Source organism: Neolamprologus brichardi, chromosome 14 (genome assembly GCF_056152115.1).
Source record: "Neolamprologus brichardi isolate AB-2024 chromosome 14, ASM5615211v1, whole genome shotgun sequence".
In the NCBI taxonomy this organism is placed as follows: Eukaryota; Metazoa; Chordata; class Actinopteri; order Cichliformes; family Cichlidae; genus Neolamprologus; species Neolamprologus brichardi.
The window spans coordinates 18,390,302-18,403,896 of NC_142117.1; the positions used below are offsets into that span (position 1 = coordinate 18,390,302).

Consider the following 13,595-nt stretch of genomic DNA (forward strand, 5'->3'; position numbering starts at 1 on the left):
TTTGTGTGTATAAGAGAAATAAGTTTATGTGTGTATGTGAGAAACAGCAGATCTGTTCATTTGAAGAACTAAAGCTGTTGAGTGTTTTGTACCCTGAGATTTGCTAATAAGTGCCACAAGTCAGCACGAAGTAATTTGCGCTAGTGCGCCCAAATGACTTTCATACACTATAAATTTGTCTCACAAACGCTTTCACTGTAGAGCTGTGCGATAATAAATGTTTAGTTAAAACTGATTGAGCGTGAGTGAGCATATGACTCACTAAACCCTGGTAACATGGATTGATTCTGTCAGGCGTTGTGTGGAGGCGAGGAAGAAGGAACCCAAACGCAGGACTCACAGGTAGGTGAAGACTGGTGGATGTTTATTATAAGGAGTGGAGGAACAGAGGGTGAATGGACACTGACTGGCTGGAACACTGAATGGCTGACTGACTGAGAGAACACGGGGAGGACAACATCACACGAACATCATCAATGACACGACAAAGAACGAATGGAAACAGAAGACCTAAATACACAGACTGATGAGGATGATAATGAGAGACCGGTGAGTACACAGCTGAACATAATCTGGCTAATGGCACGAGACGAGGTGACAGGAACAAACAGGAAGTGACGAAATAAACTGAACGTGAACAAAACGGAAAGCACTGGGTCACAGACCCAGGAACCCTGACAGTACCCCCCCCTTCAAAGGACGGCACCCGACGGCCAAAAGAGAAAAAGACCAGAACAGGGCGGGCGGAGGGGGCCCAGGACGGAGGGACGGAGTCCACAGAGAGACAAACAGTTCAGGCGGGCGGCCGCGTGGCCGGCGGCCGAGACGAGACGAAACAGTTCAGGCGGGCGGCCGCGTGGCCGGCGGCCGAGACGAGACGAAACAGTTCAGGCGGGCGGCCGCGTGGCCGGCGGCCGAGACGAGACGAGACAGTTCAGGCGGGCGGCCGCGTGGCCGGCGGCCGAGACGAGACGAGACAGTTCAGGCGGGCGGCCGCGTGGCCGGCGGCCGAGACGAGACGAGACAGTTCAGGCGGGCGGCCGCGTGGCCGGCGGCCGAGACGAGACGAGACAGTTCAGGCGGGCGGCCGCGTGGCCGGCGGCCGAGACGAGACAGTTCAGGCGGGCGGCCGCGTGGCCGAGACGAGACAGTTCAGGCGGGCGGCCGCGTGGCCGAGACGAGACAGTTCAGGCGGGCGGCCGCGTGGCCGAGACGAGACAGTTCAGGTGGGCGGCCGCGAGGAAGGCGGCGGCGGCCCCTGAGCTGGTCCGGTGGGCGGCCGCGAGGAAGGCGGCGGCGGCCGCTGAGCAGGTCCGGTGGGCGGCCGCGCCGGCGATGACGTCCAGAACGTGGCTGGGGCAACGGTGCGGCAGCCGCCGGACCAGGCGAAGCGGAGGCTGGCGACGAGGCTGAGGCCGGACCCGGCGAAGCTGAAGCTGGCAAGCAGGAGGGCTCACAGCTGGCTCTGGGTGCTGTGGCTGCAGGTCCGGCGACTGGACTGACTGGACTACAGACTGGACAGACTGGAGGACGGGAGGCGACTGGACTACTGACTGGACTACAGGGGACTGGAGGACGGGAGGAGACTGGACTACAGGGGACTGGAGGACGGGAGGCTTAAGAGCAGGTGAGTGAACTGACTGGAGTGGGGAAGCTAAGGGATGAACAGAGGTTGGCGATGCTAATGGCTGAGCTAATGACAGAGTTACCGAGGGGGATAAGATGGCGGCCTGGGCTAATAAGGCTGGTGCCTGAGCAGGGGACACCTCAGCTAGCCTAACCAGGGACAGTGCGAGGGCGTGAAAGGTTGGATCAGGAGGTGGATGAAGAGGTGAAGTAGTAGGTGGGCCGGTTAGCTCTTCCAAGCCTCCAGGGAGGTCAGGCTGGGTTGAGGCTGCCCTCAGCCTGGGCGCTGGGACAGGCACGGGAGGTGGCTGGACACCAGTCACCCCCACCCGGGAAACAAGAGTGGATGTGGAGGTAGACTGCGTCGCAGCTGCCTTCCTCCTGGGAGCTGGCACCGGTGTGGGTGTAGGCCGGGCCCTAGACATCTGAGGGGGTGAAATGGCTGAAGAAGAAGGCCAAATCTGGGCTGCCGTGCTGGTGGGGAATGGCTGAGTGACGGGTGTGGAAATGGTGACCGGGTGTGTGCTACTGGCAGGTTTATCAGAGTTCGGTCTGTTTCTTCTGCCACCACGATTTACAGTCTTTGCGGGAGCACAGCAGAAAAACTCTTCCCAGTCTACATCATCCAGGAGGGAATCTCCCCATGAATCGGAGATGAGTCCCTTAGTGAATCTGGGTGAAGTGTCAAATGAGGAGGGTGGAAAACAAGTACCGGAACTCACCACCGGGAGTTGTTGACAATAGTCCGTGTTATGGCGGCGTGTGCGCCGCTTTCTCCGGGAAGAGGAAGCGGCCGGGGTGAACAGCTGAGCCTCTGGCGCGGTAGCCTCCATTGAGCCGAGGTGGGAGGCGTAGCCGCGGTGTCGTGGCGAAGGTGGAGGTCCGGCGAATGAGGCGGCGGGTGTGTGAACGAGGAGCGGAGCGGCGAGAGAGGGAGCGGCCGAAACGCGGCCTGAAACGTCCACTCTCCGCGGCAAATGCTCCGGGGCAGGTGAGGCAGCAGGTGGGGGAACGCGGCGTCTCCGAGGCCCGCCCAGAGCCAGGCGAGTCCCCTCGAAGACGTGCTCTCTCTCCGCGAAGAGCCGCTGTTTTCCCCTGACCAACTCTGCCCAACGGTAAAGCGCTGCCACCTGCCGCTCGTTGAGGTCAGAGTCCGCTGGGTCCCAATCGTGTCTTCGTGGCACGGGTCGTGTCATTCTGTCAGGCGTTGTGTGGAGGCGAGGAAGAAGGAACCCAAACGCAGGACTCACAGGTAGGTGAAGACTGGTGGATGTTTATTATAAGGAGTGGAGGAACAGAGGGTGAACGGACACTGGATGGCTGGAACACTGAATGGCTGACTGACTGAGAGAACACGGGGAGGACAACATCACACGAACATCATCAATGACACGACAAAGAACGAATGGAAACAGAAGACTTAAATACACAGACTGATGAGGATGATAATGAGAGACCGGTGAGTACACAGCTGAACATAATCTGGCTAATGGCACGAGACGAGGTGACAGGAACAAACAGGAAGTGACGAAATAAACTGAACGTGAACAAAACGGAAAGCACTGGGTCACCGACCCAGGAACCCTGACAGATTCTAGTAAAACATTGTGAAATTAAATCCTTATTTGCTTTAATTCTCCTCCGGTGAAACTGAGAAAGGGATTTGTTCACAGATGTTGAGACATATTTATAAATCTTGTCTGAATTTGTTTATTTAAATGAAGAGCTACAGAAAGATCAGGTCACATATTTAGAACAATATAGTGCATATGTGTGACATTTTTGTTTTCTTTGTAATAAGAGTGTGCCTGTGGGCTTACCTATAATGTTATAACAGCATGTATACAGAACAGCTACAACATTAAAACCACTGTTGGTTGGATCCCTGGCTGTTCTGCATGCTTAATATCTTTGTGCAAGTCAAGAAAAAAGTGCTTGTTTGGCTGTGAATGGATGATTGAGGAACATAAAGTAGGAAATCACTGTCTAAGCACTGTTTTGTGCAGAAGCCTTGGGTCCTGACATTCACATGGACATTACTTAGGTGTGTACAACTTGGCAGACTATACAAGAGCTCCTGATGGCAATGGTCTTCTCCAGAAGGACAGTGTGTGTCTCCACCCTTAAGCACAAGGCAGGGAATCCAACAAAATTCCAGCAAAACATTGATCAAACCTCCAAACTGCCTACACCCTGGATTTATCTAGAATCTACTGAATGGACTGTAATAAACCCACTTCACAGAAGCTCGACTGCGTGTTCCACAGGACCCAAAAGATTTTCTTTTGGCATCCTGGTGCCATACGATGCATGACACCACCAGAGTCCTGACACTTCTAGCAGCACGATATTATCAACATTTCTACAGAAATTTATGCCTTAGAGTATTTGTCTTAGCTTAAATGTGCAGAAAATACTTTTCAATTACAAAGACTCAGCTTAACCTTGAAACAGGTTTTCAAGGTCAGATTCTGCCTTATCAAACACAAAACATGGCAAAAACAATTAGTGTGACAGAGAGAATGAATTAAGACGAAATGTAATGGATGGAAAAGAAGTGGAGACTGAAGGGAGAGGACGAATAAGGTGGGGGCGGGGAGAAAACTGTAGGAAAAATAAGGGAAATGAAGGATTATTATTATTTTTTTATTTTTTTTTTAAAAGAACCAAGATAAATTGGGAATGGGGAACAAGGAGAGAAGAGAGAATGCAGGGAACCGATGATGATAATGCCAGAAAACGACAGAAGACAGAGTTCAAGGTGTGTCTGTGTGTGTATTAGGATGTGGAGTGCTTGCAGTAGATAAGAGAGCGTACAGGAGCTGAAGATTTGGAACAAGATTGGTAGTGGTGGTGCTGCTGCTGCTGCTTCTGCTGCTGCTGGTGGTGGGGGTGTTACAGAGACTCATTAATTCTCTGCATTAAAATTTTGCATCTGGAGGCAAAAGACGGGGGAAAGTGATATGCAAGATACTGGAATACATGGAATATCAGCAAAGTCATTACACTGAAGTAATGAAATACTGTATTATTTTTTTCACCGGGAGGATATAAGGTACATGCATGCAATATGTTGATGTTATTACTGTTTCTTGGTTGTGTAACGCAGACTGTCTGGGCCTGACAGAATATCTTTTCAGCTGTGACTGCTAAAATCGATGCCTGAGATGGACGTAAGAACTCTCGAGCCAAGCACTTTCCCACAACCTTTAATGCAAAGTAATAGGTTCTCTCTGTAACTCGCAAATATGTCAATGTCTAATCCTCAAAAAATCAAAAGTCGATTTAAATGTATCACATAGGCCACTACTATTAACAAAGAATTAGTAGAATATCATTATGTAGCTTTCCTTTGGTCACTTTAACCACAGATGCTAAAGGTGAATTATGGCAGGAACTGTAACGTAATGTAACACCTCAGATATATCGTGTTCCAAGACATTTGATAAAATAGCATCAAGAGAAATGAAAGGTCAGTTGCATGGAGCATATATTAAAAAAAAATATTCATAAAGGACCTTTTAATTTAGGTGATGTCTGTGGGACAGTGGCAGAAACACTGACAGTTCTTGGAATAAAGCCTTTGTAGAGCACCTTGGAGAGACCTGCTTATAGCTGAATATACTTATCTGCATCACTAAATGCTGTGGAGGGAAAGGGACCCTCTCTTTACCATCACATGTGTTTCTACCACACAGGATCATAATAGGTTGCGAGTCCAACAACTCACTTACTGTTCATTGTGCAACTTTAATCAGCCAGAATCATCATTATCATCCTCCACCACACCGAGTTTACCATTTCTTTGTTTCACTCTCTCTCTGTGGCCTTCCTCTCCCATTTCAATCTGTGTTCCTCTGTTCACCTCAATCCAATTCAGCTGAATGGGATTTATTGGCATGACATTTGACATGTGTCACCCCAGCACGCTGAAACAGAAGTTGATCAATGTCTCAATAAATCAAGATGTCAACTTTCCCTCCACACTACCGTTTTGTCTTTTCTCATTTCTTTCTCCTGTTGGTCTTTATTGACTCATTTGATCCTAGCACTGCAGATTCTCCCTCTGCCTCTCATCCTCTGCGTTTTGTCTTTCTCTCTGTTCTCGTCGTCCTCCTTTCTGCCATTGTGTCTCACACTCAGACTCTGGGACAAAACATGGTCCTTGTCTATTTAACTCCTGTGCCTTTTTAGGATTGAGGAAGAGGAAAGTAGGAGGGGTTAGAAAGGGCAGTGTAGAGAAAGGTTTAATGAATGGACAAGAAGGGAAAAAAAGTGTTGCCTAAGGGTGAAGATTCAAAGAAGGACAGTTTCTGGATGGGTCCCCAAACAACAACAATGGCTTGTGGTTTAATGAGCATGGGGTCACAAGACTGCATCTCCTCAAATTGGCTTGTCCTCAGGTTTCAGAACTCATGTTTGGGGAATCAATTTAATGGCTTCTGTTAAGACAGATAGTAGTTTGCCAAACATCCTGCAGACCAGGCGCTAGAGGGACTAACTGCATGGTCATTAAAGGGGAGACATGTCTGACCTATTGTTATGCTTTTAATGGGAATTAATGATTGTTATGTATGCAACAAAATGAAGCTGTGTATGAGGGAAAAGATGCATAACATTTCCACTGACCACAGGCAGACCTGCAGACCCAGATTCCTGATGAGAACAGCTTTTCCACTTTCCTAGGTCATGTTCACATGTGGTTTCTTCTTTGCATTATAGAGCTTTAACCTGGAGTGTGGATGCCACAGTGAATTGTGTTTAGACAATGATTTCTGGAATGTTCCATAACAGAATCATCCCTGTTTTTTATGCAGCGGTGCCTGAGGGCCCAAAGATTATGAGCATTAAATATGGATTTTGGGGGGTTTGTCCCTTGTGCACAGAGATTTCTTCAGATTCCTGGAATCTTTTGATGATATTATATGCTGTAGATGATGAGATATTATAAGTTTGTACAGTTTTGTATTGAAGATTATTATTCACAGTAGGCACAGCTGTTTGCAGATTGATGATCCTCTGCCCATCTTTACATCTGAGAAACCCCGCCTCTCTAAGATGCATTTTTAATCATGTTACTGAACTGTTGACAGTTAACACAATTTTTTTTTGCACTATACAATTGTTGTTGCCCCTGTCCAAATTTCTGTTGCTGCTATCAAACATAAGCTCCATCACTCCATCAGAAGTGATGCTAGGCTTGGAATCCAAATGCATGCCAGTGATGGCCAGAAAGTTTCCCTGACAGACAAATGAACTTGGGAACCAGTACAGAGGAAGAGAAGACTGCTACCAGTTGCAGCCCTTTTATGCGTGTGGGCTGGCTTTTGTTTAGGAATGGTGGGAGCAAAAGTGTGTTTGTTTGACAGTGTGTTAGCATTGTTGAGTAGAACCGAGAGAGTGAGAGGCAGAAAAAGAGAGATAAAGAGAACCACGGCAACTTTACTGAAAGAGAAAAAGTGAGAGAGGGCGAGATGTCTCACACATAAATCCCTGTTGAGTCCTGAGTGAAGTAGGTTACAAGCTTTATCGATTTTGATGATGGTAACTGTGTGTGTTTGTGCGTGCGTGTGTGTGCGTGTGTGTGTGTGTGTGTCTGTGTGTGTGTGTGTGTGTGTGTGTCAAAGGATGGTCTGCACCATCTGTCTCCCACTCCTCTCACTGAGACACTAATTACAGGACTTTACACTTCACTCCACCACACTGACTGGCCTGACTGTAGACAGAAACACACACACACACACACACACACACACACACACACACACACACACACACACACACACACACACACAGAGCAAGATCCACAGTGGTCTGGGACTGTGGGACCGCTTCTAATTTCTGTATAATTTTTCTCTTCCTCGTTTCTCCCTTGACCTCTTCTTTTTTCCTCCTCATCAATTTATGTGCTGCACAGATCAATGATGCGTAATTAGGTTGCATTCTGTTACAAACACACAGGAAGAAACAAACATTAGATAAAAAGAGGGGGGGTTTGATCTTTTCTTCAATCAACATTGAGAAGGGAAGGAGATAAGAGGAAAGAGGAGGAAAAATTAGAGAGGGGAATCCTATCATGTTCTTTGCCAGTGTGTACAACCCTTCATTAGCATAAATTCCAGGTCACCCACTTTCTCTGGCAAAGAAAGGGGTGCCACAGTGGGGAGATGCTTTCTCTGACACAAATTTCAGCATGCAGGCATCTATCTGTTTACAGTTAAGTCCACAATTTGTTGGACAAAGACAATTGTTGTGATTTTGACTTTGTACACCACCACAGTGGATTTTAAATGCGACAATCAAGTTGTGAATGACAAAAGTGAAAACGTTTTTAATCAGGATGTAGCATCAAGCCAGTTAAACTAATGCAATATTTATCTGGTCAGTTAAGAAGGAGGGGTAATTACTTTCAGCTGTTGGTGTTAATGAAATTAAGAGCAGGTACACTAGAGGGGCAACGGTGAGACAACCCCTAAAACAGGAAAGGTGTTACAGCTGGAGGCCACTGATGTTTTTTCCCCTGCGCCTCTTTTTGGACTGGTTTTTCACTAGTTTTAACTTTTAGCTAGAGTCAGTGTCACTACTGGTATCACAAGGCAATACCTGGATGCTACAGAGGTTACACAGGTAGTACAACAAAATGTCTCTGACCAACGAATCAGAAACGGACTTCATCCTATAGGGAGCCCTGTACTCACTGACCGGCAGTGTGGAGTCTGATTAGCATTTGCATAGAATACCAGAAATGGCAGGTCCACCGCTGGTGCCCTGTGCTTTTCAAAGATGAGAGGAGGTTCACCCTGAGCCATGGAGAAGTCGTGGAGAATGTAACACCGTTCAGCATTGATGGTATATCAGTGATGGTCTGGGGAGGCATATCCATGGAGGGACGCACAAAACCTTTTCTAGCTAGGCAACGCTACCCTGGCTACCATTAGGTATTGGGATGAAATGCCTAGATCCATCGTCAGACCCTATGGTGGTGTAGCAGGTCCAGGGTTCCTCCTGGTGCACAACAATGCCCGGCCTCATATGGTGAGAGTATACAGGCAGTTCCTTGGGAAACCGTTGCTATTGACTAGCCCCCATGATTGCCTGACCTAAATCAATGTTTCAGTCTATTCAGTACCACCGGACTGGACCTCAGACTGGAACAGGGCACCAGCGATGCCATTATTAGTCTAAAAAGCCCAAAATAAACTCATCGGATAGACAGGAAAAACTTAATGAGTGGGAAAAAAATCAATAGTCTGGTACATTTTTAAACGGGGGGAATGAAATGGCCAGCTCAGCAACATCAGGTCTGAAAGGTGCCAAACTCTGTCTGTCTGCTATTGAATCCGATATTAAGTGATCTTTAATCATCACTGATCTGCCAATTCCCTACCACAAAATCTGTGTGATGGCTTACTCTGTCCATGCAACCCATTATTTCACTTGGATTTCCAGTAGAGAGAAACTATCAGAAGTGGACTCTCAACTGCTGTGAGATAAATGTGAGAAAGGGCAACTTTGGGCAATGTCTAGACTTGATTCTCCTGACATTTTCCCAAGTTCCTGTGTGGAGCAGTTCATCTATCTCTCTATGTGCTTCCATCTGTCGACACAGAGACATTTTCCTCTCCTTTTGAAAAAGTTGTTTAAGTAATTCTGCCTCAAAACTGAACTAATTAAAAATGTCACCTTTTTTGTGTGTTTCTAGGGAACTATGGTGAAAGTGGGATGGGGGCGTTCAAGGACATGGCAGCCAAGGAGGGCATCTGTATCGCCCACTCTGGTAAGAGACGCAGGTCAAAAAAACCACAGTGAAGTCAACTGTATGAGTCATAAACATTGTTTAAAAAATATTAGATGGGAAAAGGCTTGCTGGAATTTTAGTTAGTATATAGTTTAGTACTCATTCAAAAGCAATAGAGCAGAAGTGCATTACCCACATAAAGTGCTGCTTAGCATTAGGAAGGGCATTACCATCTCTACTGTGTCGTACACCTAATGCTGTCAACACAAACAGCCTGTTAAACAAAAGTTAAAATTACTTTAAAGTACAGCTTAATTCTAAATAAACAGGAATAGTATTTTTTTTTAAAGAAGGTGAGATTGTAAGTCATTGTGTTGTTCATTTTTTAATTTCTTCTAAAATGGTTACATTGTGAGTACCACATGAGAATCACAGAACTGTGTTTCGATTTGTGTGACAGGGAAAATCTGGAGCAATGCCGGAGAGCAGAGCTTTGATCGGCTGCTGGAGAGACTGAGGGCCCATCTGCCTAAGGCTAGAGTAGTGGCATGTTTCTGTGAAGGCATGACTGTCCGAAATATCCTCATGGCTATGAGGCGCCAGGGACTGGTTGGAGAGTTTCTTCTCATCGGCAGGTTAGTGGGGCTAAATATGTACTCTATAACATGCAACTCCTCTGTGTTTTTGGTGCTGGAGGTTCAATTTGTGCGGTTTGTATGAAAATAAAAGCCTTAGGCCACAATGCAAGCTCAAATGAGAGTGATATTGTTTTTCATAGGCCTTTTAGGTTTATTTGCATTCACAAACTGACCAGTAGACCGATCAGGAATTTGTGAAAGAACTACAGGAAGGCTTAAAATAGTATCTGTTTTCAGTCAGCAGAGTAGCTAGTGGGTTTGCAGATTGCAGTGTTATTAAATCAATTAAAAAACATTAGCTGGAAAATAATGAAAAAAATCTGTCCTTACAAGGCAGATGCTGTGGCTTAGTGCTCTTCTCTAAACTAACCCTCTCAGTCTTTGAGAATTGCAGACACAGCTATTTAGTTGATCAGTCGATAACTGGATCAATGTTTATTTAAACATTTTGTTAAAAAATAATATTTTAAGCACTTCTTTCTGGAAAAATGCTTAAAATCTGTTTGATATTTTCAAACAGACTTTTCATGAATTTGTTTCGTCTGCTGGTAAAAGAAGACATTTAGTGATTTCATGTTGCACTGTTGGATGGTTTTGTGATGGTTTTTGCATGTTTGGAGGTCAACTGACTGATGTAACTGAAACTAAAAAAAAAAATCAGAAATGTAAGTGTCAATAACAGCCATTATAGCCACAGTTATGAACATTTAATAAGAGCCCATCTGGTAAATATATACTTTCAGCTAGTCTCTGCTCTGTTTTTTGTTTTTGTTTTTTTTGCATAAAATGTGCATGCTGCTGCTGATGAATAGACTTCAAAGCCCAGTCTGTGCTTCAAAGTAGCATCAACCTGGTTTTTGACTAGCAGTGCTGCACACATCCCCAGCTGGTTGTGACTGATTGAACTGTATTTGTTGGATATATCTATGATAATAATAATAATAATAATAATAATAATAATAATAATAATAATAATAATAATAATAAATGAATGTGTCTTTTGCAATTTTGAAACATAAGCTTAATGGACACACCAATTGCTGTAAACGGCTGAGCTGAGTTGGACAAAGACTTCGTTATAAAATTCTAGAAACTGAAATAAAAACTGATGCATTTCATAAAGAGATCTGTCTCTGCCACAGACGGGGGTGAAGGCTGCAGGAAATGATTAGATAATGTAACAACCATTTTCTAAGTCTTGTTTGAGGTATTCCTTAGAAAAGCTGCCTTAATTTTTAAATAAAATAATATCTGCGGTTAATAATGAATGAACGGACAAACCCAAAAAGCCAGTTTATGGAAAAGCTACATTTTTTGCATCGGGAGTGGTGATAAACACTCAGTATTGCAACTAGAGACATTGTCGTGGTACAGTATGCACTAGCATTTGGTTATATGAGGTCGTTTTCACATAAAGCTCCATTTCTGTGTGGATGAATTGATATGCAGAAAGAAAAACTTTCCAAATCAACAGTTTTTACCTACATCTGTGTATATATGTGTGTGTGTGCGTGTGCGTGTGTGTGTGTGTGGCTACATACGTCTGTATGAAAGTTGCTTCTAAGCCTCTCGAGTTACGGTTGCCATGCCAACTGTTGATTAACATAAGATGAATAATGATTTTAGCACCTATGCCAGCCAGCATGCGAAGAGGAAAAGCAATAGCTTTTTGCATATACTGGAAACAACCTGATGGGATTGCCTTTAAAATGGCACAAGTGTAACTGGTTCCAACTCTGTTCTACTTTTCCCCCCAGTGATCTCTGCTGTTTCACTAAATCATCATGCCCTGCATCATATTTGTTGTCATCACCACCTTGATGCTCATTACCATCTTACTCATCATCATCATTATCCTCCTCATCAACATCATCATCATCATCGCTGTCTATATGAGGTAAAGTCTACTGTACTCAGTCTGCAATTAGAGATTGAAGTGTGAGAGAGAGAACGATCATGAAGTAGGCAGACATTTTCTGTCCTCACAGAATTAAAGGACTTAATCAGTCGTAACTTTGATGCACTGTCAGGGGAGAAGTTCTTTGTTAGGTCTGACTATGTATGATATAAAGAGTTTAATGGATAATTTCCACAGAACCTCCAGGGGAAAAAATAAAATTAACAGTGACAAAAGGCCTCATTCACAAACTGTGCATGCGAAAGTTTTACATACAAATTTGTGATTCATCAATGTTTCCTTGCCTGAATTTGGTCACACTCTGCTGGATATCATGAGTATTCACAAATGATAAAGTCAAGCTGATTCACAAAAAAGATCTGAATTAAACCACCTCGTTACTAGTGCATTAAATAACAATGAAAATGACCCATTAATCCTAGCGGGATGTTGTCATTGTGACTATCCGGTCGTTAAGTGATGACGTGACGAATCCTACTTCCGGGAAAAGTAGTCTGCGTTTAATATGGCTTTTGTGTTGTTAACATGTTTAATGTTTTGTATTTTCTTTATTTAATCTCAAAAATCTCCTAAAACAGTCAGTGATCACTGTTGACCTCCCTCGGCTTTTATTACAGCTAATCATTTATTTAAGCTCAGTTTTTAAAACAATTAGGATGTAACTACAGCCCAGCCCATGCAGCAGTATATGAATGACTAACCTCGTATTGTGGATGGATTATCTCAGTTGTTCTCCTGGCTGAAGTTTGGTTCTTTTACAGCATCCTGCCATGTGATTACATTTGTTCCTGACCACTGAGAACACTCACGTTAACTTTTATCGAGTGGAAAAAAGGTTAGCTTGTTTATATTATGCTAACATAGCTGTGTCGCTAGCGGTCACGTAGCACATCATTATATACCAGCTAGCCAAACTTCAGTAACCCTACAAACGTCACTGCTGTTTAGTTTTCTGTCTTCATTTATGTTGGAAGTGATAACAGAGCTGTACGTTTTAATTTGTTTCCAAAACCCCACAGTCAGGATGCTATATTGTATTTAGATAGAAGCTAGCGAGCTAACTTCCTGCTAACTTCTAACTCCGTTAAATGTCATAAATGCTGTTTTCATGGATGTCTGGATGTTAAACTCAATTGTTACACCTGGTAGAGCAGAACGCTGATCATTTTATTAAAGATGAAAGACTGTAGACAGTTTTTCAACTCTCAGTAATGCCATAGTGATCGTTTGATATATGGACCTGCAGCGGAGTTTAGGCCCAGACACGGCTAGTCACGTCAGACTTAACGACCGGATAATGTTTTGACAAATACCTGCTTACTGATGTTTGTCCAGTAACTGAAGAGATTCTGTTGTTTTTTTTTTCCTGCATTGCGTTCTTTTTTCCTCATCTGTTTAAGTTTACTTTAATTCTTTTGTTTGGACTTTACACATGGTGGTAAGAAGAAAATTATCTGGTGTGCACATGTCACAAATTTGTACAGTTATTTTATGTACAAAAAACAAATTTTTTCCACATTAGTGAATGAGACCCATCAATTGCAATGCATAATGAAGTGTGGGAAAAAAGTTAGCTGTGGGACATCACTATGGTGTCACAATTACATCGTCGTCATCTCTGTTTTAGTAACGAAAACAGAAGAGTTATTCTTCACTCAGCAGAAGTTATCAGGAC

The 13,595-nt window shown here is 44.3% G+C and overlaps 1 protein-coding gene across 2 annotated transcripts in view; it reads left to right on the forward strand.

Moving 5' to 3' along the window:
* The window catches only part of grm5b (glutamate receptor, metabotropic 5b), an 83,140-nt gene that overhangs the window by 11,671 nt on the left and 57,874 nt on the right, over window positions 1-13,595 (forward strand). For both annotated transcript variants that reach the window (XM_006802092.2, XM_006802093.3), the window contains exons 5-6: window positions 9,329-9,403; window positions 9,825-9,999. In XM_006802092.2, the coding sequence (XP_006802155.1) occupies window positions 9,329-9,403; window positions 9,825-9,999 (250 nt within the window). The remainder of the gene's footprint in view (window positions 1-9,328; window positions 9,404-9,824; window positions 10,000-13,595) is intronic.